The sequence below is a fragment of the Strix aluco genome, chromosome 2 (assembly GCF_031877795.1).
Source record: "Strix aluco isolate bStrAlu1 chromosome 2, bStrAlu1.hap1, whole genome shotgun sequence".
Classification (NCBI taxonomy): Eukaryota; Metazoa; Chordata; class Aves; order Strigiformes; family Strigidae; genus Strix; species Strix aluco.
This window is the reverse complement of record NC_133932.1, coordinates 69,776,781-69,804,417: the sequence shown is the minus strand read 5'-3', so window position 1 is coordinate 69,804,417 and position 27,637 is coordinate 69,776,781. Positions and strand designations below refer to the sequence as shown.

The following is a 27,637-nucleotide window of genomic DNA, read 5'->3' as shown; positions in this document are numbered from 1 at the left end:
GCACTGTCATAGCCAAAGCCTTTGTCCAACTTACATGTTTGACAGTTTATACAATTGCATGACTATTTTCCATCTCTTACCTCCAGATTTAGGACAATCTATCTCTGATTCTCTTTTGTTTCTAGGTTTCAAAGTTCAATTTCCTGCAGAAACGAATATACTCATAATTCAGGTTGTCCACCCACCCACTCAGTTACCTGTCTCAGCTAGCCCAATTGCTGGAAGGAACGTATAAAGCAAGTTTATAGTTTGATGCTGGAGTGATATAATCTTTGCTTAATCTACTTAGTGTTTAAAAATGTAAATGTTAGCAGCTATCTCAAATACTAGAGCGCTGCTCTCATGTAGGTTGTATGCCTGAATGTGACACAAAGCAGTAATTGTACTCTTCTGGGAGACTAAAAGCCTTGCAGTGTCTGAGACCTGGAAAATTTAAGAGAGTAGTTTACATCTGCTAGGACCAAAGTGTTGCAACTGTATCTCAAACATTTGCAATTTGAAGCTGTAAAATCCCTAGGGCACATTATGTGCTGTAACAATACCATTAAATATGTTGTATCATGCTAATGAAACAATTTGTGCCTCCTTTTCCTGTTTCTTTTTTCTCCCTTAGAAAGAAATCTAGTACATGAATATGTAACATTAGCTCTTACTCAAAATTACTCATTTGAAGAAATGAAATAAATTAGCACTTGTGTTTATAACAGAGATTGCAGTCTTTCTTTTCCCCAGCCATTGTAATAGCACTTCAAATATAGTTTGGCTTCTTCCTTGGGTTTAACCTCTTAAATCTGCAGTTTTCTTACGAAGAACAAGAAGCAGCTGATGCTTCCTACAGAAGGCAGTTCTGGGCTTTGTCAGTGGATCCGCAGGAGCCAGCAAGGAAGGTGCAGCCCTGGCGTGCTGCCTGCCCACGCTGCTTGCTGTCGGTTCACTCCCTGGCTCTGCTTTTGGCTGCTCCATCTAGATCTTTCCTAGACAAATCTGATCTAGTGGGGTCAAGCACTAAGCAGAGTGGACACAAGCCAGGATACTGATCCCCAGCCCTCTTTCATTTAGCAGTTGAGATGTAGCCCTCGATTCCTCCATGGGAGGATTTCTCAGCAAACCGAGAAGTGCCAGGGCTCAGACCTGGTTCCTCATCTTTCACAGATTTTTATGTTGCAAGACCAGACTCCTTCATGCCATCGGTCTTCTCAAAGACAGGAAAGAGATGTGCTGCAAGGGTGTGTAGTGCATGTGTGTGTGCACGTGCACATCTCCCCCTCTCTTTGTTTAGACCTCTGGGCATCGCTCCCATGTAACCTTTGTTCTGCTTATGAGCCTTTCTGTTCTTATTTTGGCAACACACACAAATATTTACTCATGTTCATAAACAATCACCGGTTCTATCTTTTCAGGTAAAATATCAAGAGAGCATGGCTCACCTGGGTGAACGTAAATGGACTCACGTGTTCCCTTTCCTGGTGGTAGGTATTTATGCATGTATATGTCTCTCCAGTGTGCAAAGATAACTGGGTTCTGCTTGGGTCTTTGCAAATATCTGTGAGTTGTCCTGCAACAGCTACAGATGACTTAGGGACTGAACCCCAATGCAGCAATCAGTTTCCATTCAATAAAACACCTGGGCACATGCTGCTTAAACTGAGGCTGCTAGGGAGGAGAGGGAAGGAGAAGGACACAGGATGGACAGGGACAGAAGGTGCCGGAAGAGCTGATTAGCCTGGGTGTGACATGAAGCACAGCCCTATCCTGATTGAGGCCGCAGGCAGCACATTATCTCAGGTTGTTATAATTGTCCCTTGCAGTCACATTTATGAAGGCTCGTTAGAGCTGGGAAGTGTGAGGGTGCAAACTCAGGCATTTGCTCTGCAGGAGAGTGTGAGAATTAGTAGGTCAGAAATCACAGCCTTCAGTATTCTGAGGAGTAGCTGTGCCAACAAGCATGAACGTCAGTGCTCTGAGAAACTCTTAGAAGGACCAGGTTGCTGAAAACTGTATCTGCCTCCATCCCATGCAGTGGCACCACTTCTGTTTCTGAGCTTTAAGGGTGTTTCATGCTGCAATGTTGGCCCCACTGCATTCTGAGCCACAGCAGCTGGGCAAGGGGAGGGGGTGAGGCATGGGGAATGAAGGTGGTGGAAGTGACAGTGCTCTGGGATGCTCTCTGGTGACAGGTCTCCCTGGTGTACTCCGCCAGTGCCGAATACTCCAACTGCGGCGAGAATGAATATTACAACCAGACCACCGGCATGTGCCACGACTGCCCCAAGTGCGAGCCGGGTGAAGAGCCTTACATGGTAATTTCATCTTCTTCTGCTGGCAGGGGGACACATATTGAACACCAAATGCAAAAAATAAATGCTTTGTTACATGATGGTAATATATGGATAAGAGAAAATGGGGAAGGACAGAGATGCTTAAGCAGGAGCACTCACGCCTGCGAGTGTGTTGTGAGGAGTGAGGCACTGTGCATGCACACCAGCAAATGACATCCCAGGAGCAGCCTGTTAAAAGTGATATTGTAAAAGTTGTAAGGTAAAAGTTTCACACACAGTCTCTGCCAGTCCATTTTCATTTCAATAGTTATTTAAAATCTGATGCTGCTGTTCCAGCATGGTGTGATAAATCGGTTAGTCTGGCATGCTTGCTGGCCCCCCACACCGAGAATTTAATTTTGCTCTCCTGCTAAGATATTTTGGCACTAGAGGAACTTGGATGCTTCTGCAACATTTTAAATTATGGTTCCTAAGTAACCATTTGATTTACAGCAGATAATTGTTGCTTATTAAAAAAATAAATTACTGAAATCCTGTTTGGTTTTAATGGGATAAACATCCTATTGCAAGAATTTCACACAGTTGGTAGTCCTGAACAAGTAAGTTTGAATAATAACCAGTTGGTTTTAGTTTTATTTAATCTAAACATAATGTTCAGCTGGGACATGTGAGTTCAGAGGTTACGAAATCTCATCCAAACATTGCCTTTTGTGATGTTCCCTCTGGGCTCTCCTAGCATGAAAGCAAGACTGCTGATATCCCTGCTGCAGCCGTGTTTCCCCTGTAATCTTCTCTACTTGTCAATTTTCAGTTCACTTTCTATCTGAGCAGAAACTGAAATTCACTTCCATGACTTGCTGGAATATGATATAAATAGCTATGGGGGGGTCACTTTCAAGGAGTACGATGCTCCGGTTCCCCTTTTCCCTCTCCAGCATACAGTGTGCTGCATCCTTATATCCCTCCATGGCCTTTTTTAGGACAGACACTAAGGGACTAAATGACGGACTTTTTTCCCTTGGTATGACGTTGTGCCACAAAGCCACGGGCCAGGCTATGAACATTCCCTTTTGCTAGAAGCTGGTGTGCAGCGCAAGCCTGCTTGTCACTGACTTTGTGTTGTTGCAGACGTGTGGATACGGCACCAAAGATGAGGATTATGGCTGCATCCCCTGCCCTTCGGAGAAGTTTTCCAGAGGAGGTTACCAGATATGCAGGCGGCACAAAGACTGTGAGGGGTTTTTTCGAGCCACAGTCATGACACCTGGTGATCAGGAGAATGATGCAGAGTGTGGTCCTTGTCTCCCAGGGTAAGGACTTAACCACAGACCTTTGCCCAAGGCACTGCAAAATACTTTTTAAAGGTCAAAATCTCTGACATGCTCTCTTCATGTCCTAGCTGACTATAGATACAATACTAATGAATCATGCTTTCAGTCTCTGCTAGAACAAGACACTTAAATGTTTCTAAAGCATCAGTGAATTTAGTAAATCAGATGTTGCTAATCTTACCGAAATCTCACTGAAGAAACAACTGTTGGGAACAACTAGAAAAACTGAAACTTCTTCTCTTACTAGAAGTACCCAAGCACAGGTGTGCAGTGCCATTTTAGATGCTCTCAGAAATCCAGCTTGGCCTCCAGCTGCAGCTTCAGAGGGCCACCTTGTAAATCTTGCTCCATGAAGATGCCTTGAATACTCTGTAGGCTCCATGCTGGCACTACAGTGTGTTTAGAAACATAAAATGTCTCCTCTACAGATGTGACCAGCTGTCAGTTTTGTCAGTGGTTGACAGCTTTAGCTAACACAGCTGTTAGGTGAGATTTACCAAGGCATTTTAGTCTCTCAGGGTCCTTTCTAGCCACCAGAAAGGGGTGTAAAGAGCTGCTAATGTGGTGTATGTGCTGTTGTTCAGAGTCAAAACAAGTTCCAGGTCTGGCTGAAGGGGCTGTTTATTCAGTCCATCTTTTTAACCCTCTCTTCCGCTCAGTATAACTCTGATAGTAATGGTGAGAAAGCAATTGCTATATTGAATATGTTAGCAATATATTCTTGACTATATACAGAATCACAGAATCATTCAGGTTGGAAAAGACCGTTGGAATCATCGAGTCCAACCATCAGCCCTACTCTACAAGTTCTCCCCTACACCATATCCCCCGACATCACATCCAAACGACCCTTAAACACATCCAGGGATGGTGACTCCACCACCTCCCTGGGCAGCCTATTCCACTGTCTAACCACTCTTTCTGTGAAAAATTTTTTCCTAATGTCCAATCTAAACCTCCCCTGTTGCAGTCTAAAGCCATTCCCTCTTGTTCTGTCACTAATCACCTGTGAGAAGAGACCAGCACCAAGCTCTCTACAATGTCCTTTCAGGTAGTTGTAGAGAGTGAAGAGGTCTCCCCTTGTCTGCAAACCCAAGCATATATTTGCTGCTCAACATATTTTTTTTTTTGTAGGGTGAGTAAATACTGTAAAACACAACCTCACTTTACATACCTTTTCACTTTCTGCCAGTGTGCCTCTTTGGTTGAGAGAGTAATTCCTACTGACATTTGGCTTTTGTGCAGCTTGCAGACAATGTATAACCCACACTGCTTATAGTGCAGGAAGCCCTGTTAAAGGGGCCCTGCAAGCTTCCAGGTTTATTCTATCAGTGAGTCTGTGTGAAATTTTCACAGTTTACAAATAAAAGGAAGGACTTGCTTAGCTGCCAACCAAGCAGACTGATGATGTGATTTGCAAAGAGCTCCCTCTTGACTTCCCCTCATACATCATAAAGAGCAAGAAAGTTAAACAGTGGCCACAGTCGGTGTTTTGCAATTTTGTCAGGACTAATGAGGTCACCCAGGTGGGAGCGGGGTGCTAGCTGAAAATAATCAGCTTGCACAGCTGGTGCTTGGGGAGTAATCTCAAAATACAGTGTTTGCACAGGTGTAACCTGTAGCAGAAACTGGCCTACCAGAGTCTGGCTGTGTGCCACTGTGTGTGACTCTTAGGTCCTGGGACAGTTTGGCAAAGCCAGCAGTAAAGGAGAGACACTCTCTTACTCTGAGCTTGAAGAGATGAAATTCTCAAGATAAAGTAGATATGGGCTAAAACAAGCTCTGAAGCTGCTTTGAGTCCTCATGCTACTTAGAGACCCCAGAGGTTGCTCCCGGGTGATGGTGGGGGAAGAGCATCAGAGCAGAGAGCTGGCAAGCAGCTCCAACTGACCAGCCACCCTTTCTCATTTCCCTCAGTGGCCCAGGGACAGCCAGGCATGTGGGTGAGTGGCAGTTGGCAGAGTGCTCCCTGGCTCTGGCAGTTAAACCTCAAAGAGTCCCTGAGTCAATGGGAGGGAAAAACTAATGTTTCCATTTTCAGAGGAATGTGCTTCTGTAACAACACGCTGCAGACCTTCCCAAAGTAACAGCCCACATGCTGTAATCTATAGGAGCATTTCATCCCTTAGCTATTTTTCACCAACTCAGTAAAGCAGCTTGAGGAAAAGATGAGCATGTGACACTGACCAAAAGATTTTAGACAAAACACCATTGAACTGGCAGCCTTTTCCCAGTGGCTACAAGCGCCTTTCTCTATCATTTGCTTTCAGATAGGTGCTAGATAATTATATATTTGTCCTACTTTTTTGGCAATTACTGATGACTAGTTTTAGGGAAGGAGAACTTTGGTACCAGAGCATGGGCCATCCACTGCTTCTCTGTGTCCAGATTCCCTTCCATATAAAATAGGACTAACACTAGTTGTCAAACTCAAGGTTGTGAGACTGTGACCAGAGGGAATTTAAAGGCTTAGTTCCAAAGCTGTGATCCTCAAAACCAAAGTTCAGCTGCCAGTGAACTCTGGAGGTACCTAGTCCTAACCTCCTGGGACACTGCAGGCTTCATCCTCTGCTCCTGCCCAGAAGGTCTTCCATCATGGTAAATAAGACAGGTCAAGAATGTGGAAATTAGGTGCAACTCAGATTATTTCCCTTAATGGGATGATCCATTAGGTGTTCCTGGAGTGTCACTGAGATCACAGCCAACTAGGAGCAGCCACAGCGGGTCACAGCAAGGGTCTCTCTAGCCTGGTCATTAATCTTCAGTAGCATCCATAAGTGGAAACCCACAAATGAGTAAGAACAACCCAAGTATACATGATACATACCCCTCATGCTGTCCCAGCACTGATTTTCAGCTCGGAGCAAGTCTCTGGTCTTGCAAAGGTGTCATTTTCTTTTAAAATGTAGTCAGAGATGCCTCCACTACTGACACTTCCCCTTTTTATGTGTTTGTTCATGGTTGCAGCAAATCCAGGTTCAATTCTCTTCTCTGAGGTGTTTTAAAAGAAGGAATGAGCTCTTCCCTCTGCTTTATGAATGAAAAGGTTTAGCCAGTGAATTTATAACAAAATAAAGTCCCTTCCTGCAGTTCTGGATAAGGCAGCAGATGCCTTCACCGATGTGCTCGTTACCTCCCTGTTGTCTCTCTGCAGACTGTCCCCTGCTGAGAACAGGCCCCATCCCCTGGTCCCAGGTGCCCTGGTCCCTGGAGGAGGGTAGGCCTAAATCTGGGGCCAAGTCCCTGAGTGTGACATGACACCACCAAGGTTAGCCCAAGATAAACCGCCATGGTCTTAAACAGGAAAACACTGAAGTCCATTTTTCAGTCTAGCCTTTACTCTTGGATTTTGCCTGTAATACTTCAAAATCTGAGCCTGGCAGGTGCTAAGGAAAGAGAAATAATGAGGCTTGTAGTGGAAGAGTAACACCATGAAAATACATTATTTTATTACTGGGCCACTTCTTCTCCCCAGTTAGTGATATAAAGGGATCAGATATTTCCAACATCACCTTTAGTATTTGGTGCATTGCAAAGTAGCCAGAAACACAAATCTGTTGCTGGTACTTCATAAGGGTGAAACATTAATGTTTGCAGCTGCAGAACTTCCTACTTATGTGGGTGAACAGTTGCTTACCATGAGCATCCTCTTCAGTTTTCTTTACACATCCTCCACCATTCTGCATTGTGGCGAAAACCAAGAAATATTCTACCAGCTTGATTTAATTAACTGTCAGAAGGGTTGTTTATCTTTCCTAAACCACTGTGGCTATTAGACTGTGGATTCTAACTGTCCTGTATTTTTCTTTATACATGTATCTTTGGCCTGCCATTCTTTTTTTTTTTTTTTTTTTTTTCGTGGTTTGGTAGTCATTTCCTGCTTATTTATTAACTGCTTCACAATCTAACGTTATGTAGGCCCCCATAAGAGAGGAAAGATGAAGTTTCATTCCTGAGAGAAGAGTAGAGTGGCAGATGGGGTACAAGAGACATTTGAAGGGAAGAGTGAGAATGAATCTTTCAAAACCAGTAAGAAAGAAAGGAAGAACCATGTTCAGTTTACCTGTCCTCTGAGGTACCTCCAGCCCCTGTCCTCCCCATTGCATCTCTGCGTACTCTGTTTCCTGGACCCTTATTTGTAGGCTGGGTCATTCATTAGTGACCAACTGATTCTGATGGACAGTTTCAGCAGTAATTCCCTAACAATGCATACATTTCCCAGAAAAAAAAACCATGCTGCACATGCATAGACAGGTACATGAGAGCAGAAAACAGATTCCCCATTACATAAAGTGTTTATTATGTTGAGTACCTGTCTACATAGAATGGGTTATGAGTTTATTAATTTCTTCATTAAAATTTGTAGTCATTTACAAGTGATTTGTAAAAACATATCCATAACATCAACTGTGTATGATTTTGATGTAATTTACTCGTTAGGTTGCCTGTGGATCCAATTTTTACATAACCAATTACCTTATTTCAACACTAACTTTATTAGCAGCCCAGAAGTTCAAATCATGAAAACCTTTCCTTCATGCTGTAATTCCACTATCAAGGACCTACTTATAAACTACACAGCAAGGAAGTAAAAAAACCTCAACCCTGTAAAACCTAATCTGGCTTTCCCTCTAAGGGTGGTGTTTTCCTGTGTTTTTTATTCTGATTTGGATCAGATTTGGTTCTAACGTTAAGGAGATTATTCTTATGTTGTTTGTGAAGAAAATGAGCCAACCACATCCAACTGGTGGTCTTCTCTGAGAAATTACTGCTTCAAAAAATAACGTTCCCTTATTTTTAAAAATCTTATTTCAGGGCATTCTGTAAACTGTAGCTTGAACTCAGCAGAGAGAAAAATGTTGTTTTAGGCAATGATACTACTTCTTGTCATGTAAGCTTGATGGTTGATTAATTGCCTTTTAGGAGGAAAGGAAGAAGAGAAACACTGTCTCTATTCAGGCAGTTTAAAAAAAAAAAGAATAATCTTTGCATCAAATTGCTTATAAAATTTTTTTAAATGATTTTATCTCAGTGTAATTGGTTACTTCTGAACCCTGCTCAGTTGTAGCATATTAATTTACACTGTTTTGCCTTATCTTGCCCTTCATTTCAGTTACTACATGCTGGAAAACAGACCTCGCAACATATATGGGATGGTTTGCTACTCGTGCTTGCTGGCGCCTCCTAACACCAAGGAATGTAAGTGTTCTGCAATTTCGATTCTTTTCATCTGGTTTTGACTTGGAATCATCTGGAAGCTCAATATGAAGTCTTTCAGCAATGATTATTATGTTCAAACAATAAGTCCGTCTCCAGTAAAGCAATTGCTGTTTCCAGCTAGCCTTGCCAACAAAAAGAGCAAATGCTGAGCATTTGGGGAGAGATCAGAACCTTTGATTTTAGGACCTGCTATTGTTCAGTTGTGCTTCAGTTTTCATCTCTTAAGACATCCCATACAGGACTTATTATGGTTACTTAACCAGTAGGTACAGGAAGTCACAAATCTGTATGTTTTTGTAATTCAGTTTCAGTTCAGCTATGAAGAAAACATGGGACACTATGTAGATCCTAGTAAAGGTGCATCACACCTTTTCATATCCTTTGGTTTCGGACAGATACAAGTATTGATGTTGGTGTGTGGTAGTCAGCACTGATAAGAGAGATAATTCTGTAGATTTCATTGGCAAAAGAAGCTGTAGTTTGCTAACTGAAAAATAATGTATGTGTGCGTGTGTGACATCCTAGCAGTACCTGTTTGTTTGCATGCCACGTGTGTGCAATGGCTTACCCATCCTCATGCCATGGAGAGGGGGGACAGCCATGTACCAGCACTGTAGGTAACCTCCCAGAAGACTGTTTTCTCCTTTAGGGGGTAAAGCAAGTGAGAAAAAGAAAAGGAAAATTAAGGTTCTCTCTGAATGACCAAATTACTTCAACACCCCGTCAGAGAGCCTGGAGCAGATCATGAGAAAAAGCTTAAAAAACCCTCCAAACTACAGAAATGGGCAGTCCCCCAGAGAAACCTGGTGCACCTAAAACCAAAATCCTGTCCATGTTCTGTTCTTTTAAAAGTCTTTATCATGAAAAAGAATTGCAATATTTTGCCTGCTTGGTCTGACAGCAAAGGTTGACACAAAAGTTGCCAAGTATTTATTTGTGTACATAAATAGCAATTACTGAGTTCAGATGCTGCTGAACCGTGTGCCATTGGTGCTCTGCGAGCCCCTTCAAAGGAGGATAGGTCATCAACAGCTACCACCTTTCTTAAAGTGCAAGAGCTCTGATGATCTGGGGGATAATTACCACCTCACAGAGCTCCTGGTGAGCAGCAACAACCCGGGGGAAGACATCTCCCTGAACTGTCTGCATACAAATTGGCTGCTCCATACAGCTGCTCACCCCACTTGGCTGCAGAAACCCAACGGTCCTGAAATGTGCATTTCTGCCTGAGGAAGTGGGAGTGGGTGAGGGCAGGGTGAGCATAATTTTGGTGAGATAATGTCTGTATTAAGGCATGAGGTAATGGTGCTAGGCAAGACCCAAATGTAAGGTCTGGGAAGAAGGTGGAGAGGTAGGTGAAAACATGAGATTACGAGTCTCAGTGGGAAATGAGGGTACATGGTAAGAGGAAAGGATGCAGACACACCTTCTCCTACATGCATGTGCTGGCTGGCTGCCCTGTTGGTGGGAATACATGCATGCCTGCTGCTAGCTGATAGCCAGAAATTAATCCCTTCCTCAGCTCTGACGGTCTGTCTCAAACACGTGCTGAAATGTGTTTTTAGTAGTATCAAACATGTTGTAGCTTACTGATTTGGCAAGGAAATACCAGAAGATCTTACGGCTATTAATCAATTCAAAAAACAAATCTTTGTCTTTTAAAAGATATCTGGCAGATACAATATATAATGTGCTTAGTTCTGAAAGGAAGAATGAATTACACAACTGATTAACCACATGCAATTTTTAACTTGACAAGCACAAGAATAAATATGTATTATATTTGGGAGGAATTTAGGCAGGTGCATAAACTGACAAATTGACTGGGTACTAAGGTAGGAGAAAACATTAATTCTAGAAAGAGTAAACATTACCATTTTAATCAAGTCTATGAAACCAACCATTTAATTACAAGTGTTCAAAAAGTGGGAAAGCTTCTTAAAATCGAAATCCCTCAAATCACTAAACTCAGGTAATTTGGTTTATAATGTGTAAACCTCTGGACACTATTTGGAATGGTAGCTCCCTAATCCACAGGCAATAATTTGTACTCCAGATGGAAAATCATCCTTGCTACAGGAACCCTCTTGAAAGGCTCACTGTTGTTGTGGCAGCCAGCATAAAATTTGGTATTAGCAAATGATCAAAAGTAAATACATTTTATCATATTTCACTATCATCAGATTATACCAGTCAGAGCAAAGAAAGGGTGTCATGTCAGCATTGCACAACTACATAATTTTTTGAGGTTTGCAAATTCCGAACTGAGCACATACCCTTGATGTGAGTATGCAGTTTCTATCATAGGAAGGATAGTAGCTCTTTGGTAGGAATGGTTCCTCTATGCAGAACAAGTTCTGTTTAATGGTGCTCTGGCTGTCATGGTGGAGGACCCAGAAGGCCTTAGAGAACTCCAAATGGCCCCAGGCATTCTCCGTTCCTTTCTTGAGACTTCCAAATAACATTAAACAGTGTTCAGGAGCTGAAACTTTGCCAGGGTGCCTCTCCCCGAGCACTGCCATTTCTTCAAACACTCCTGCATACAACACACCTCTGGAGAAAGGTGACCCAATGGGTTGCAAGGAAACAAAGGTGGCAAATTACTTAAAAATAGGAAAGTGGGAATGACAAGCTCTGGATTTACACTTCTAGATAGAAAAATGAGGACAGATAAATCCCATTTCAGGCCTTCATTAGGTTTGAGACAGGATTGGAGGGCAGTGGTGCTCTCTTTAACTGGAAAAATACCTTGCTGGGGAAGTGCCTGGCTTGCAAGTTACAGAGGGCCAGGAGAGTTAAGTAGGGGGTGTGTGCTGCCACATGGAAACCTGCTCAGAGAATTTGCCTGATGAGACATTTTAGCTCGCAGAAAAGTATTTGGGTTTGATCAAAGGGTAAACAAATAGTTTTCAACTCCAAGAGCCTGCTGTGCAACTTTCCTCTCCACAGTCAATAAACCTTGAAATGACTGAGGAAGCAAGATTAACACCCCGTGTCCCAGCATCTGGAAATTTTAGAGTAAAAAGGACTGGAAATGAGAAAGAAATTCCCTGATGGGCCTGTGTCACTTTTTTTGTTTTTTTTCTCTCAAGGGACTTGAGACATAAATAGCACAAAATAGCATGGAAAAGAGGGGGAGGAGAGGGAGACATTTCACTGAAGTCAGAGATTTAATTGAGGCAAATGTAATACCAGGTTATAGTGTTGAAAATCCCTCTCTGGACTGAGGGATGGGAGCAACAGTGTTCTGCAGTCTGGGAGGAATACCGGGCTTCAGCGGCAGCTTGTGGGCAATGAGCACCTATGGGGAAGGGGCTGTGCATACGTGAGCATAAGAATGTGTGTTGTATAGCAGGAAAGCTTTTTCTTACTGGGAAAAGGGTAAACATCACTGTAAAGACTGCATTTTTTCATATCTTGTGCACTGTGAAACACCTATGTAAGACTTCTGGGCTCTCAGCATGCAGCTCCCTCAAGTCTGCTGTGTAGGAGCCTCAGGACCAGTCTGCTAAGCACAGAGAAACATAATGCCAAAACAGCAAAGATGTGAGACCTTCAGCTGTGCATGAAGTAGATCATGAGCCATCAGTGACCCTTGCTGGCAGTAAACTGGGACATGATACCTCTGTGATAAATAGTAGCACTGCAAAAAGTAGGGGAGGCAGGTTTTCTATGCACATCAAATAATGACGGTAATGAGCACCAAACCACTTTAAGATGCAGCTTCCCACAGTTAATGGTGCTGGATTTTCTGTCGACACCTCTGGAACTGGAGTCACTTGAGGCCTCTGTCTACATAGAGTGTTTTTGTTGTGTTTTTTTTCTTTTATCCAGTGTAAAAATATATGCAAAAGATAGATGATTTAAACCTACATGGAGTTTCTCTGGTACAGAGGTACAGTTACTGCTGGAAGAGATTTTGTCTTTTAGCAGCTGCAATTCTCTATCAGTTTATACATATTAACTCCTCCCTTCTCTTCAAACTTTTGTATTTGCCATTCCAGTTCAAAAATGATGGAGGAAAATGAAATCAAACCCCACTACAAAAGCCTGAAGAACATTTACTTTGAAGTTGTATTTACACAATTACATCTAATATGTAAATCCTTGTCCACTCACAAATTATTGATCTAGAGAACTTCAGCAACTGACTGAGAGTTTTCTTTTTTCGTCTGTTTATATTCATACATGTGCATGGGCACAAAATACTGTTATTTCCCCTTACCTTTTTTGCTGGTTGTATATATGAAAACAAATGCAATAATCAATCTGTGTAAGTTCTTATGTCTAACACCTACCGATGATAGCTTAGGAAAATTAAAAAAAAAAAAAAAAAAGGAAAAACAACAAAGGAAAACAAATAGTTATTTTTTTAATTACCAGAGAATGAATAGCATCTAGAAACATAAAAGAGTATTTTTATTGTTGTATCATTAGAACCTGAAAAACAACTAAACAGATGAGAAAGAACAATTGACTAATGGACTGATGGCTTCATGTAACGAGCTGTAATCAGGGGGTCACTTCCATACCCATGTGCTGAAGACTGAGACCTCAACCTCTTTAATTGAAATGCTTAACACAAACAAGCCTAATGCCAAAACCACTTGTATTAGTGAAAAATAATTATTTCAAAGATTTTTATTTTAACTCTCTATTCTTTGTAATATCACTAATTTTCTTTCCTTGCCAGTTTTGTCCTTTTGAAATATGATCAACATCAGGACTTTTTTTCCTTCTGTTTCACATTATGCTTACAAATGAATAGGCTTGTTAGCTGGAGCTAACAAACTTTTCTCTTTTTTCCTTTTTTTGAGTTGTTTGATCTCTGAACACCCCATTCCTCTTCACATGTGGGATGGGAGAAATGTTAAAGGCGGTGCTTTATTGTTCACTGGTGGTATGGCCCAATTCTCATCCCCTTAGGGTTTGCCTATATTAGGAAAGGACAAATTTGGTCAGCCTCAGCCATAAACCTTCAATGGGAGAGATCTGAGAAGCAAATATGGGGTTTGTTGTCTTCAGCTGCTGGGAAAACTGGGCCCAGGTGTCACTCAGGAGGGCATCTGGTCCCAGTGCAGTTCTGAAAGAAAACCCCAACGACTTTGATGTTTTCACCTGTACCAGAGCTGCAGCTCCCACAGAGAGCACCACCCACCCATGGGAGACACTGCAGGTTTCTGCAGCATCACTCTGTCCAGGCTCACGAGCTGCAAAACCTGCAGAGGTGTGCAGCTTTCCACCACCTGTACAGGCTGGCCACCAAGGCACAGGGGAAATGGGAGGGTGGCTGTTTGCGGGTCCAGTCTCTTCCTTCCCATGCTCTGAAGTCACCGTAGTAAGGTTTAAACAGCAATTATCCCCTTCATGTTGCACAGAGGAAGAGGTGTAAACACTGAATTCCTGGACAACGTAGGCTTAGTTCCTGAAGCATGTGCCTGTGACCTTCCAGTACTGTTCAATGATTACAGCTCCCAGTGAATCCTAAACAAAACTTCACCAGAAGCAAATAAATCGTCAGACTAAGGCCACATGGCCTATAATCATCACCACTTCCCTGCCCTGACAAAATGAGAGAGAAATAAAATAGTTAAAGACATTACAGAGAGCACAACAGCATAAAATATTTCCTTTTGTGTGTCTAAACAGTAGCAGTTACTTACAGTGAGAATGACCAGATTGAAAATAAAAGTCTGGGGGAACTAGGCTATCCCCATTTTTAGAAGGTTCAATCTCAGGAATTAATTTACTTCATGCTCTTCCTGGTTTAATAACTCCTTACACTAACTGAAGTACCTACCTGTGGCTCCAGGAAACATTACAATAACTTGTCTCATACTATCCTTTATGTCCTCTGAAAACAAAAGACAGTAAAATAAAGAGCAGTCAGGCAATCCTCCATTGTCTAAGATATGCTCTGTTGTTAGTGATTTGCAATATTTTCAGAGTTGGTTAATGTTTGGTTACTGAAGTCACATGTAAGATGCTTTAGAGAGTGGCTTGGCTTTGACTGCCGCTTCAGCTTCCATGACTTCAAGTGCACAGGGTTTCCACATGAAGTGTTGTTTCCTTAAGTTTGAAACCAAACCTTTCGTGTAAGTACCTGAATACAGATTTATATTAATTTGAAAATTTTGACCTCTGCTTTCTACATATATAGGTCTTTATTTATGACTAGGTTTAGTTATAATGCAGTTTTTGATTGCTTTGTCAGCCATAAATTGTCTACCTTTATTGAATTTCAACTCAATATGATTTATGTTTCATCTCATATTCCAGGCTGCTAGTTATTTATTTGTGTGTGTGCTTTATCTTAGTTTGCTCCTGTAAAACAGTCCCAGTGATGGCACTTGCAGCTCGGCTGGCAGTAACGAGTATGCGTTGCCATTCATAAATGGACCATGGCTGTGAGAAGAGGGATGCATCGGGAGAAAGCAAGATGCACTCAATGGCAAAAAATAGATACATATACACACAAAGACATTTTTAAAACGCTTCTTATTTCAAGATCACTCTGACAGTCTGTTGTATACACACTTTGGGTATTTTTACAGTATGTTATTAAGTATTAAATAAACTTCAAAAAAAGCTGTTGCTAGCTATGCGCAGCAGTCCTTTGCATGGACCAGTAAGCTGACACCCACAGCAACATATGTCAGGAGCACATATGGTCTCCTACTGCACCAGATTTTATTCACTCACAAACACTTGCAAGGGGGCATGTTGGTAAAACCTCCCCTCCCTGTGCCCTCCTCCTCTCACAAATCTGGTAGGTTTTTTTGTTACTTCTTATCGTAAGTCTGTCTCAAGAGACATGAACAACCGTAATAGTCCTGTTACATAAAGCACAAAGGTTATCTGAAACCAACAAAAAATTATTTTGTTGCCCAGCATTTGTTCACTATGAGGACAAAAGGCTGACGGCATGGCAATTTAAGTTAAAGCCATCTTTTGAGTTAAAAACCCCACAAACATTCAAATGTGAATACAAATTCAATTGTTCTTTTAAGCAGTAAGTATGGGGGTTTTAAAGAAACTGTATTTAGACTTCAAGGAAGTTATACCTAAATTATAATTTTTGAATAAAAACATTTATAATGCAAGAACTGACCAATCTTCAGTGATAAACTTTTTTCTTAATGTCTTTATCACATTCCTACAATATTACTTACAGGTGTCTAGGAATATAAACCACGCTTTTGTACAGCTATATTACAACCATCAGTCTTTTTTTGTACTTAAAATAGAGCTGTTTCCATATGTTGTGCTGTAGCACCTTAGGATGTCTCTGCCTGAGCTATATGTAAGTCTTTATCAATTATGTGTCATCTATATTGGGACCAGAATTAATAATGTGATTGGGATGCAAAACTGGATGTGCGCAGGAACAACTCACATTGCAGTCATGGTGTAGTGCTGGACTGGGAAAAGGTGGCAGCTACGAGTTCTGTTCACAAAAAAATCATATGAACTGAACTTCTGCAGAAGCTGGCATTTTTGGTTCCTCTTGTAGTGCAGGTGCATGAACTGGCACTTTCTTCTAAGCCACATCTAAAGAAAAAATCTTGGCTCATAATGAATATGCCAAATTATTAAATTTGATAATCAGCTTAAAATATGCACAATGACTAACTTCCACCTAGGCATATGTAAAAGGCCATCACGTTCTAGCACCAGCCTTGATTTTGCCATCACAGGCACTACAGAACAAATGAGGTGGCCCCATTCCCATGCAAAGAAAATTCTGCACATAGACTCTGGAGCTGAAGGTGCTCACTCTTGTGCACGGGAGAGACTTTGTGTGTGTGCGTGTGTGTGTGTGTGCGCACATGGCGTGGGCAACATACTGTATCCTGATGTGGGCTAGAGCTAGGTGAAGCATGACAGTGATGCTGAGTGAAGGATCAATGACCTTCCTCCTTACCGTTCCCGTGCTGCTGCATGACTTCCCACCTTGGAAGGCTCTACTTCCTTTCACAGACAGCTGAAAAGCATGAGGTTAACAATACCAAACGATTGAAAGATTGATTAGGCACAAATACTTCAGTGACTACATGTTCCAGATGAAGGAAAAGAGAGAGAGAGCGGAGGGTTTGATAAAACTTGCTTCTGGAGGAGGCACGCTGAAGCTTGTTAGATAAACTCCACACAGACAAAGCAGCGTGGCTTGCCTGTGTTAACTGAAAGGCAGTGTAAGAAAAGCTATTGTTGACTTGTTGCAGCTTGCAAGGAAGGACTGTGCAGAGTTACAATCAGCTGTAATTGGATTTGCCATGGGGACTGCAAGAATAGGCGTAAGCCTGGTAGCTGTGGACATGAAGGAAAGTATTAGACTACACCACTGGCCATTTACTGAATTTCCACTGTTGTCCATCCATGATGAGTAAATACAGAGGTTGAGACCAAGGATGATTCACTTCAGTTCTGTGAAGAATTGCTGAAAATTTAACGAATTACCTGTCTTTAATCTCCACTACATCCAGATGACATCTTCATCTACTGATATCTAGATGGTCAACTGTATTGCAGTTTCTGGAGCTCATAACTAATTCTTCTTAGAAGGAAGTCTGTCCAGAGAAGGGAACCAGAGGCAAGACTTGCATAATCTGCCTGTCATTTACATAATATGAAAAGCATCTGAATTAACAAATTAGTATATTTAAAAGTTATGAAAACACTTCTTCAGTCTGGAAAAAAACCCCAATTATAATAAATGAATCCATTTCCTTCCAACAAATGAGGTTTGAAAGAAGTTTTACCATTGTTAAAGAAAATGTCTTTTGGAGACATCTGCAACTCATATTTTGTGGCCACTTTAAATGTACATTTCTCATTCACTACATGCAGCCATGCTTTATGTTAGGTAATACTTTTTTTTCTTTTTAGAAAACATTTCTCTTAATTTAAAAAGCATGTATATTGCTTTGTTTTTAACCATGGAACATTTCTCAGACCACTTAATTTCCTGTCAAGTTTACCTGGTGGCTTTAATTTCTCATTGGCACGGTTAGTTCTCAGCTGCTCTAGTTGCCAACTAGCTTGTGGAGCCGTGTGCTGTATGCACCTTGCCAGATGACTGGGACAGTCTTTTGCCTTTAGGTCTGCTGAATTTAATTATCGCTGGACTTTTTCCATAGACAGCTAATACAAAGCAGGATGGATTTCATACCCTCCTCCAAGTCAGAAGATGTTTTTCAGTGTCTGTTGATAGTAGCTGTTTGCATTACCTGCTTATTAAAGTTTATTTGAGAATTATTTATTTGATATTAAAGCTTATTTGAGAATGAAGAGAATGTTTTCTCCCAACCCTAATGTTTTTATTCTGTTTTGGAGTGCTATGCCAACACCATCCTGTATGAAAGCATTCACATCAACAAACTTATTCCCAATAATATGCAGCATTGTCTGGTGTTGTCAAAATATGTTAATTTATTACTTGGTTTATTGATTTGAAAACTTGGTGTATGACACCATCTGGAAGATTAACTTTTAAACTTAACTGTAGAATTTAGACATGGAAAGCCCTATTGGACAATCTCACTACTCTGCCGGCATGAAGTATTCCTTTAAGTTCTTCATTTCACTGTTTTTGTGGATTTCCCTTCTCCCCAGAATATAGATTTGGACTGACAGGGGGAATGATAAGAAACGTACTGCCTAGCTAGATTGCAGGAAATTCTAATATTCCCTTTTATGATCGTACGGCTCCATGGAACATAAAAACATTCAATACTATTATTTGTCACCTTTTCTAGGCTGTCCTGTGGGGTCATGAGGGCTTGCTTACCATCAGAGTTTCACAGTGGTCCTGCTAGTGAAGGATGCTTGTGAGAAGCACTAATTTTATGAATCTACCAGCTGGGACTTGGGGTCTGCAGTTGCCAATAATGGAGTGGGGGTTGTAAACAGTTTGAGTCATCAGCTGGATCCTGGAAAACTTTCTGCTATTCAGGACAGATCTGTAATATGGGAATCTATGTATAACAGTTGGCCCTGCCTGTGTCTGAAGACGCTTGGGCTTCTTCTAAGTTCATAACCATTCAGGAGCTTTGACTTCTTCCACTCCCTCTAGATGCTATGCAAAAATGTAGCCTGTAACACAATTTTCAATGTGCCAGAAATGCATATTGGGATTAGTGACGTTTCAAAAAGTGACAAGTTCATGGGTTCTTTGCTAATAAATGGGAAACACAATCAAGCTGAGTAAAGGCTCTGTTTATTTGGGCCAAGATATTCCTTTGACTGGACAAAGTAACTGTAGAAGTTTATGGCATTTCTGCTTATATTGCAGGTGCAGGGGCTACCTCTGGCATTTCAGCCATTTTTCCAAGTACCTCTGGTACAAGCACTTTCTCACCTTACCAGCATGCTCACAAAGGTAAGAAAGTATTTACAGATTCAATTTAGCAGCTGCTTGTTTTGAAAATGGCATCAATAAAGTGCAATGAAACTGAATATACCTATTGTGAATTTCATGCCACTATTTTCACATTTCTAAAAATGTTATTAAAAATAATTCAGAATGAATTTTTATTGGTTAATCAACACCACTGTTTTAGTCAGATGGACGTAAAATGGATTTGAACTGTACTTAGTAATGCCAGCAATAAATTCAGCTCATTATTTGTAGCCATACAGAAGTAGCACTATGCTACAGCAAAGCTTAGCTTAGACTGGTGAAAATAATTCAATGCACAAATATGGCCAGTCTCTTCTTGAGCTAACATAAACAGTTCTCCAGCACAGTTATTAGGTTTTAAAAATATGTGAACCTGAGAAGACACAACAGGAAAAATTCGGTTAATGAGGTACTGACAATGCTGATCTTCCTGGTATTGTCTGGAAACATGATCATGAGGATCATGTTTTCAGAAAAATTGAGTTTTCATGCATTTTAGCATATCTGAATTTTCTGCATCCTTTTGTGGCTTTTCAGCTCTGGTCTTTTGCATCCAAATTCTGCTTCTGAATACCTTTTCACATACCTTATTTTAAATTCACCTTCTAGCCATGCTGCGTTTTAAGTCTCTGTTAGAAAAACATCAGTTCTTCTACATGTGCATTGTGTTCTCCGTTTTACTGCAAGGCTTTTGAGGCAGCCATAGTTATCAACAGCCATTTTATCTCCTATCCCATGTGTTTATTGATTTTTTTTTTCTTTTCAATGCTGTTTCCCAGAATACTGTGTTAGGAAATCTGCTACTCTTGCTTACATACAGCTTCCTATATTATTAGTAGATAATATAATTTCCTACATCTTTGTATCTGATGGATCATGTCATCAAATATTTTTAATGAATACTGTTAACTGGTTAGTGCAGCATAAATGTCACGATTTTGAAAAACTGTTAATTAGTTTGTCTTTGAGATGTAACACTAAGTTTTTCGATGCTTAACAAGTAACCAAGGCTCAGATCAATTAAATGAGTATGCAAAATGTAAGTTTAGAGCATACCACAAACTGTTAACTATTCTCTGATCCTAAGAGTTGCTCCTTCATGAAAACACTTTTTTGTTTATTCCAGCAGATCTTTCTGGACAAGGACATCTGGCTACAGCTCTTATAATTGCAATGTCTACCATTTTCATAATGGCTATTGCCATTGTCCTCATCATCATGTTTTACATTGTGAAAACAAAACCTTCTGCTCAAGGTAATTGTTCAGCACATGAAATTTTAACTGCAAATTATATTTTTAGATAGCTTCTGAGAATAATTAGTGTTATATTTTTATATTCTAGCCTGTTGCAAGAGCCACTCAGTAAAAAATGTTGAAGCTCAGGCTAACACACAAGAAGAGAAGAAAGAAGTACAAGGTATAAGTTGCTTTAGTTTTGCTTTTTCTGTCCAAGACAATGGGCTTAATTACTCTTAATGCATTTCTCTTAATTACAATTTCTCCTTTGAATTGTATAAAATCAACATCAGTTTACTAAAGAATTGTGTATAATAGTTTTTGTACTTCCAGAATGTCACTTAATCCTCCAATAGCAATTAAAGAGGTGACAGAGAGATTTATGTTTGCAGCAAGGTTGCCAGCAGAACCAGCTCCTGAGACAAAACACTGCTTTGGAAACTCATTGCCAATTTAAATTTCTCTAATTGTTGATCTACAGATAATGTTGTGATATTCTCTGAGAAAGAAGAGTTTGAAAAACTTACAGCAACTCCAGCTAAGGCTGTTAAAAGGTGGGTAAAAGATAAACATAGTTCTTGTTTGACTGAAGTGGGGGAGGGACATAGTCACCATTCATCCTGGTACAGAGGAATACAAGAAAAACAAATTAGATGGATATGCTAGTAGTTTGCTGCACCGGGGAAAATACCAGATGCCTTAGTAGGCTTTTCCCCCTCTGGTTTCTAAGAGAGAATGGCAGATGTTACCAAAGAGAAACCTGTGTCCTCCCCACTCCCTCTGTGACCAGTTCATCAGTTCTTGGGGCTCCGTCTCCCCTTTTGAGAGGTCCATTTTTGGGACCTAAGTGCTGCTCTCACATACATGCCCTTAGTAAGATTCCTCTTCACTTTTAGGTGGGAGGAGTAAAAATAGCTGCTCCAGGTCTTAAGGAAACTCCTTGTCCATAGCATCATCTGAGTGGCATGGTGTGACAGTTTTCCTCACCTTGTGTCTGCCTGGTAGCCAAACCTGGCTGCGTAACACAATTAAGGTGAGATAAACACTGCCCTCAGTTGGAAAATCCCTCTATAAAAGAATTCTTGCAAGCTGTGCATGACTGTGTGACTTGGTGAGCATCATACATACACCCTGGACAGGTGATTGCAGTTACATTCACAGGATTTCAGAGGAAAGGAATTTTAAAAAACGGAAGACACTTTAGAATAGCAAAAAGGAGATGGTTGGAGTCAACCCATGAGAGGCTTCACTAAGATAACCATATCCTTCATTTTACAGTGAAAATGATGCATCCTCTGAGAATGAACGACTTTTAAGCCGTAGTATGGATAGTGATGAAGAAGCTGCAGTTGACAAGCAAGGGACTCCAGAGAGATGCTTGTTATCTTTAGTGCATTTGGCCAGAGAGAAATCTTCTACAAGCAATAAATCAACTGGGGTAAGGCTATTTCAAAATTTAAAAATTGAGAGCATTTTTGTGTTGTTTTTTTTTAAGAAAACAATATGCAAATTATCACCCCCTAAAATGCATTATAGCGCAGACTAGACTAATTTACAAGAGCTTCTCCAGACAAATTTATTGTAGAATCTCCTTTGCATAGGAACATATATATGCATATATGCTGTTCAGGGCTGAAAAAGCAAATTTCCTACATGAGTAATAACTTTGGTTTTTTGAGTATTACATTTTATAGTCTAAAGAAAGACAAAAACAAATAGCAGCAAACCCCCAGTATAGCTAATGGTAATATAACCAACCCGATGCTACATTTACCACAGAAAATCCAAGACAGAAACATAACGTAGCAGCATGGCTGGATTCATACAACAGCATAACATCTGAGTACCTTGACCCAGTAGCATCAGTATTTCCATGGCACAGACTTTTCAATAATATCCGGTGTTGTGTTGGTTTTTGTGTATAATTTTGAAAAACACAGATGTGGTTTGAAGGTCACTCCTGTGCTCTGAAGGACAGTGTAAATCCACTGTTTGTTTTGCTTTGCTTCTTCATGCTGAGCGTGTACTGCTCAGGGCATTTTATCTCACTTGGAGTATTTCAAGGCGTAGTTAAGGCCACACCTCACCCACACAACTTAGTTTATATGAACATGAAACTATCCTTAAAAAAGAAGGTGTCTCCTCAGATATTTTTAATGGTTTTAGTACTTCAAAAATAATTTTTAAATGGCAATAGCTAGGACAAAATTGCATCATTAATATCAAACATCAGCTATCTTTTAAGAATAAAAAGGTTTGAAAATGCATCTTTTCATGTTTGCATGTTTTAAATTGTTGGGATGGTTCAGCTCAACCTTTCTAAAATAGCCAAAATTTTTGCTGAGACCAGACACACGAAGTCTCAACACAAGAGATGTTTTTGTAGTTGTAGACAGTTAGGACTATCTGAAATAACTTACTACTCACATTTTAAAATTCAGTTTTCTGAGGTCTCTCTAAATATTTATCATACTTCTGTATGCACTGGCTTGAAATTGGATAATACAAGTTGGCTAGGCATAAGAAGTGGCTTACCTTCTAAAGGCCATATGTAATAGATACGTTCTCCAGAACGATCTAGAAACTCGTAAGCACACCAAACACATGAACTATTTCCTCAAGACCTTCTGTTCTAACATACTGCTTATGGACTGAAGTCTGCTGACAAGGCTGAAGACAAACTTTTCAAATAAAAGTGCAGATTGCATCAAGATCCTCTGCTCCATACCTAGTATTTCACAATTAAGCCAATTGCCAGAAGTTAGAAAATCAGTAATTTGCTTCAGGCTGGAGATTAAGTAACATTTCTAGTACAAGAAAGAGTATTAAGTAGCTATTGGACAAGGGTAAAGAAAGTTAGAGGTTTGCTCTTAACCAAGTCTGCCCCTTCCTAGTTAAAACAAAAACCATTACACAATGAGCTACCACACGGAGGATCATCAGGCTCAACTTTACCTGTTTGCTTTCAGCATAAATTCTACAAATCTCCCTCTGGTGAAAAGGGGGAAAACAGCATAAATCTTTATGGGCATGGAATTATTTAACCACCCTCCTTGCCCTAAAAATGAGAGATGAAAATAAACATCCAATAGTTTGCTTAGGGGGAGTTTTAATAAACCCCATTAAAAGAAAATTTCCTGTTTATAAATTTCTAAAACAGCTAATTCAAGCCTACAATAGCAACACAACTGATTAAGCACATGTAAATTATATCAAGAATATGTGAACAATGAGTGTTTGCCTTGCGTTGCCCTGCGATATGACACAGTTGCACAGCATCTGTGCCTGCGAGACAGGCTTCGGGTGGGGCAGCCACTTTGTGGCCTCCAGCTGCAAGTATGTTAATCCAAGTCATTGATGTGCCTTGCCCTTCAGAGCCCAAATCAAATGAGGAAAATCTTTCCACAAAACAAAATACAGAAAGCAGAGCTTTTTTTTTCTAGTCTGGTTTGCAGTGAAAAGTGGCAAATTTGTGGAGATACTGCTAGAGTCCTATCAAAAAGGCATCTTTTCAGAAAGCTCAGTTCTAATGAGAGCTGGCAGAGGGATGACAATTCCACTCCTTGAGAACTCATGACATTTTGACATTTGTTTTCACTCCACATTGAATCCAAAGCCAAACCTTGACAATGTGTTTGCCAAATAAAACTATATCAAAATGTCCATTTTCAGCCTGGAAAATGTCAGGTTTTCAGTCTGAGTTTCTTTCTTGTCAAAAATTACTAGAGCACCCTGGACCTCAAATTTTCCCTGTCCAAAGCTTCACTGTTTTTTTTTTTTACTATCTGTAAAATGTTTCAGATTCAACAAGGCAATATATCATGGAAGAAAATACAGTTAATTAGTAATGCACTAAGCAGTTCTACATCAAATGACAGAAAGGAAGATTCCCCTCCTCTACAATCCTCTTAGATTACTGGAAGAAGGCAATTTTAGTCTGAATTTAATTCCCTGCGGCCAGTTCTGTCCTGGTTTACCTGGACATCCCTGCATTAATTGTCTGGCTGCATGCGTGGTATTGGATTTGTCCTCATTGTCAGAAGTTTGCTTGGCTCTGAAAGAGAAATAAAACATATGAACACTTGGAGCAGAAAAGTAATTGATCTAAAGATCAAAGACTAGAAGATGGAGAGAAAGATATCTAGCAGTGGAAAGTGAAATCAGAAATAGGTTTATGCTTCACAGAATAATTGTTGTGTCCTTTTCTTTGAGTCTTCAAAAGGGACCCTTGAGGACATTATGTGATAACCCCTAGCGCCATGAAGTGAAGATCTCCCACAGGTTTTTCACTGCTGTCTGCTAATTGTTTATACCCGTGACTGAAAAAATAATTAAATAAACCTCTCTCATTTAGATTCAGAGTCGAAGGAAAAAGATACTTGACGTGTATGCTAACGTATGTGACGTTGCAGAAGGTGAGTGTACATAACTTGCACCTATACTAACAGCACAAAATTAGATTGCAAGCATTCGCTATAAAATAAGAAAGGCCTCAGCCTTCCTATGGAAAGTAGAAAGTCCAAACCCAGAAAAGACACTCTCTAGGCAGATTTGTGCTCCCTTGCCAGGAAGGCCCGTTATGCCCTGACCCCAGAGCTGCCCAGGGCTAGAGCACGCCACAGCTTCTCTCCAGGTGTGTGCATGGGCTTCCTTCCTATGGAGAGCAGGAAGGGTCATGTTGGGTTGTATGGGGACACGTACACAGACCAAGTTGCAGAGAAGCACGCTCTTATTCCCCATCTAGAGGAAACCTGTTTGATTTGTTTAGTCCCTTGGATAACAGATAGAAAGGTAGTTCCAAATATGAAAGTGTGATTTGGGGAGGGTCAGGACTGAGGCTAAGACACAAGTCTTGACCTACTCTGCTTCTCTAAATCCTGTCCACTGCTCACAACAAAAAGTAGAGTTTCTGAGTTTTAAGTGTTTTAACCCTCTTTAGCACTTGACTTACCTGGACTGTTTTGGCAGAAGTGACATGAATTAATCTCCCTGCAGAACAGGAGACATGACTGCATTTACTTCCCTACACACAGACACACACCTTGTGTGTGTGTGTACGAGTTTTCTGTGGTTCAGGGAGCTCTATCTCCCACCAAATTACTGGTGTTGATTATGAAGCAGGAAAACTACAGAAACAAAAGACTAGCTTTGGAAAAATGCTGTCGCTGGTTCTCTCCTCTGTTCTGTGAGCATGAATATATAGGAAAAATGTCCAGGAAAAAAAATAGCTTTTTCCCCACAGGATGAATGTTAAATCCTCTCTAGAGATTCAGTGATAGTAATGACAATCGAGCAGTTGCAGGGACTTTTATGCTTGGAAGCATCTGGTGTCATTGCTTCACCTCACTCCTCACATTCCTACAAGGGTAACTTTCAATTACAGAGATGTTACAGCAGCTGCTAGTGACAGACTCAGGGAAGGGTCAAAGCTGTCTCTCGAGCTCAAACACTGTGCCTGATGTGCAGAGGTGTGTTAATGGAGCTGCTCACTAGGGATTTGATTGCAATATACTTTTTCTAACAGCCAGTAAATTGTTGAAGGAAGGGGCAGTGCCATGGGAATTCATACAACCCATCTAATACTTCTTTCCCAGACAACTTTTTATCCTAATTATTGTACCCTACTGTCACTAGGAAGAATTAATTTGGTAATATACAGTAATAACTTTGGAGCTAGACATAGCTATCATGGACTATCACTTAAAGATTTTAGCTGCACTTATTGCTAACAGTATATACTGTAGTACTTTAATAACTTGAATAGGCAAGACTTGTGCACAGAGCCATCTCACAATAAACACCTCACTTTGCAGGTCTGAGTCCTACAGAGCTGCCATTTGATTGCCTGGAGAAGACCAGCCGAATGCTCAGCTCGACCTACAACACAGAAAAAGCCATAGTGAAAACGTGGCGCCATCTTGCCGAGAGCTTTGGACTGAAGAGAGATGAGATAGGTGGTATGACAGATGGCATGCAGCTATTTGATCGCATCAGCACAGCAGGTTACAGCATCCCAGAACTGCTAACCAAACTGGTGCAAATCGAGCGGTTGGATGCTGTCGAATCCTTGTGTGCAGATATTCTGGAGTGGGCACAAGCAATGCCTGCTCCTGAACCAGCAGGGACATCCTGACATGCCTGCCTGGGACCCGCGCTTCCACATCACCTGCAAGAACAAGGATTCCAGCAAGCACCATGTCAAAGACTTTGGACAAAACACTGATGTTTCTTCTACATAATCGCTCCCAATAACCAACGGGAAGCTCTTCTCTGACTTTTTTAAAAAAAAAGTGAAGTTACACATCTACCAAAACAAGAGCAGAACTCTCCCAAGAAGCTTGGTATGAAACATGTCATTAAACAAAATGATCATGTTGAACAGTTACTGATAATAAGTGGACACACAAACATCCATTTTGCAGTCTGTGTATTAGTGCAGATATCCCTGCTGATACCTTTCGTGCCTGGCCTTCAAGAAAGCCATTGAGCTGCTCTCTGAAAATATGCCTATCTCTTAGGTTTAATATGCCTATCAACGGTTTATTAGTTACAGTCAAAAGCAGGACCACAGCTACAGTATCAACTAATACACATTAGGCACATACATTTCTATCGACTCTAACACATTTAATATGTAACCAGTTTTATTTTCTATACTTACTATGGGTTTGTTGAATCTAGAAGTATGTGCATAGGTGTACATACACAGTCCTCAGATTAGCTAACTATACTATATGAAAAAAGTCGACATAATTTACAGATTGAAGTGCTTCAAAACACTGTACATAATGCACAGAAATGCACTCTTGGTCCATACTGACATTTCAGAAATTGTAAATTCAAACTGCTGACTTGCTGAGGACAAGATGGTTAGCAAGTGGGCAGTAAAAGTTGGCAGTCACTCCTTGTAAATTGAGAGCAACATGTTCTTCTCTTTTTTGCCATTACAAAAAAAGAAGCAATGAAAACAGCTTGTCCACTACCATGGAAAATGTACTTTTCCAGTAATGACATCTATATATCAAATTATATTGCAAGCAGAGGCATTTCAGTGGTACACATTTGACGAGCAAGAAGAGTAGATTTCTTTAGAGACATTTGAAATGCAGAGAAAAAGGTTTTTTTAAATGCTATGCTCTTGTAAACGTAGACCATGAGTACAGAATCCACA

General features: G+C 40.6%; 1 protein-coding gene across 2 annotated transcripts; it reads left to right on the top strand.

Moving 5' to 3' along the window:
* The first annotated feature begins 1,406 nt into the window (after positions 1 to 1,406).
* Positions 1,407 to 26,689, top strand: EDAR (ectodysplasin A receptor). Of its 2 annotated transcripts, none has more exons than XM_074816920.1 (11): positions 1,407 to 1,469; positions 2,178 to 2,300; positions 3,408 to 3,589; positions 8,724 to 8,809; positions 19,122 to 19,208; positions 20,356 to 20,484; positions 20,573 to 20,647; positions 20,948 to 21,020; positions 21,745 to 21,904; positions 24,821 to 24,881; positions 26,280 to 26,689. In XM_074816920.1, the coding sequence occupies exons 1-11, from the start codon at positions 1,419 to 1,421 to the stop codon at positions 26,597 to 26,599; spliced, it is 1,347 nt and encodes a 448-aa protein (XP_074673021.1). In that variant the 5' UTR covers positions 1,407 to 1,418; the 3' UTR covers positions 26,600 to 26,689. The 2 variants fall into 2 exon arrangements, with proteins under 2 accessions (XP_074673021.1, XP_074673020.1); XM_074816919.1 differs by having other exon boundaries at positions 1,419 to 1,469; positions 20,359 to 20,484.
* The last annotated feature ends 948 nt before the right edge of the window (positions 26,690 to 27,637 follow it).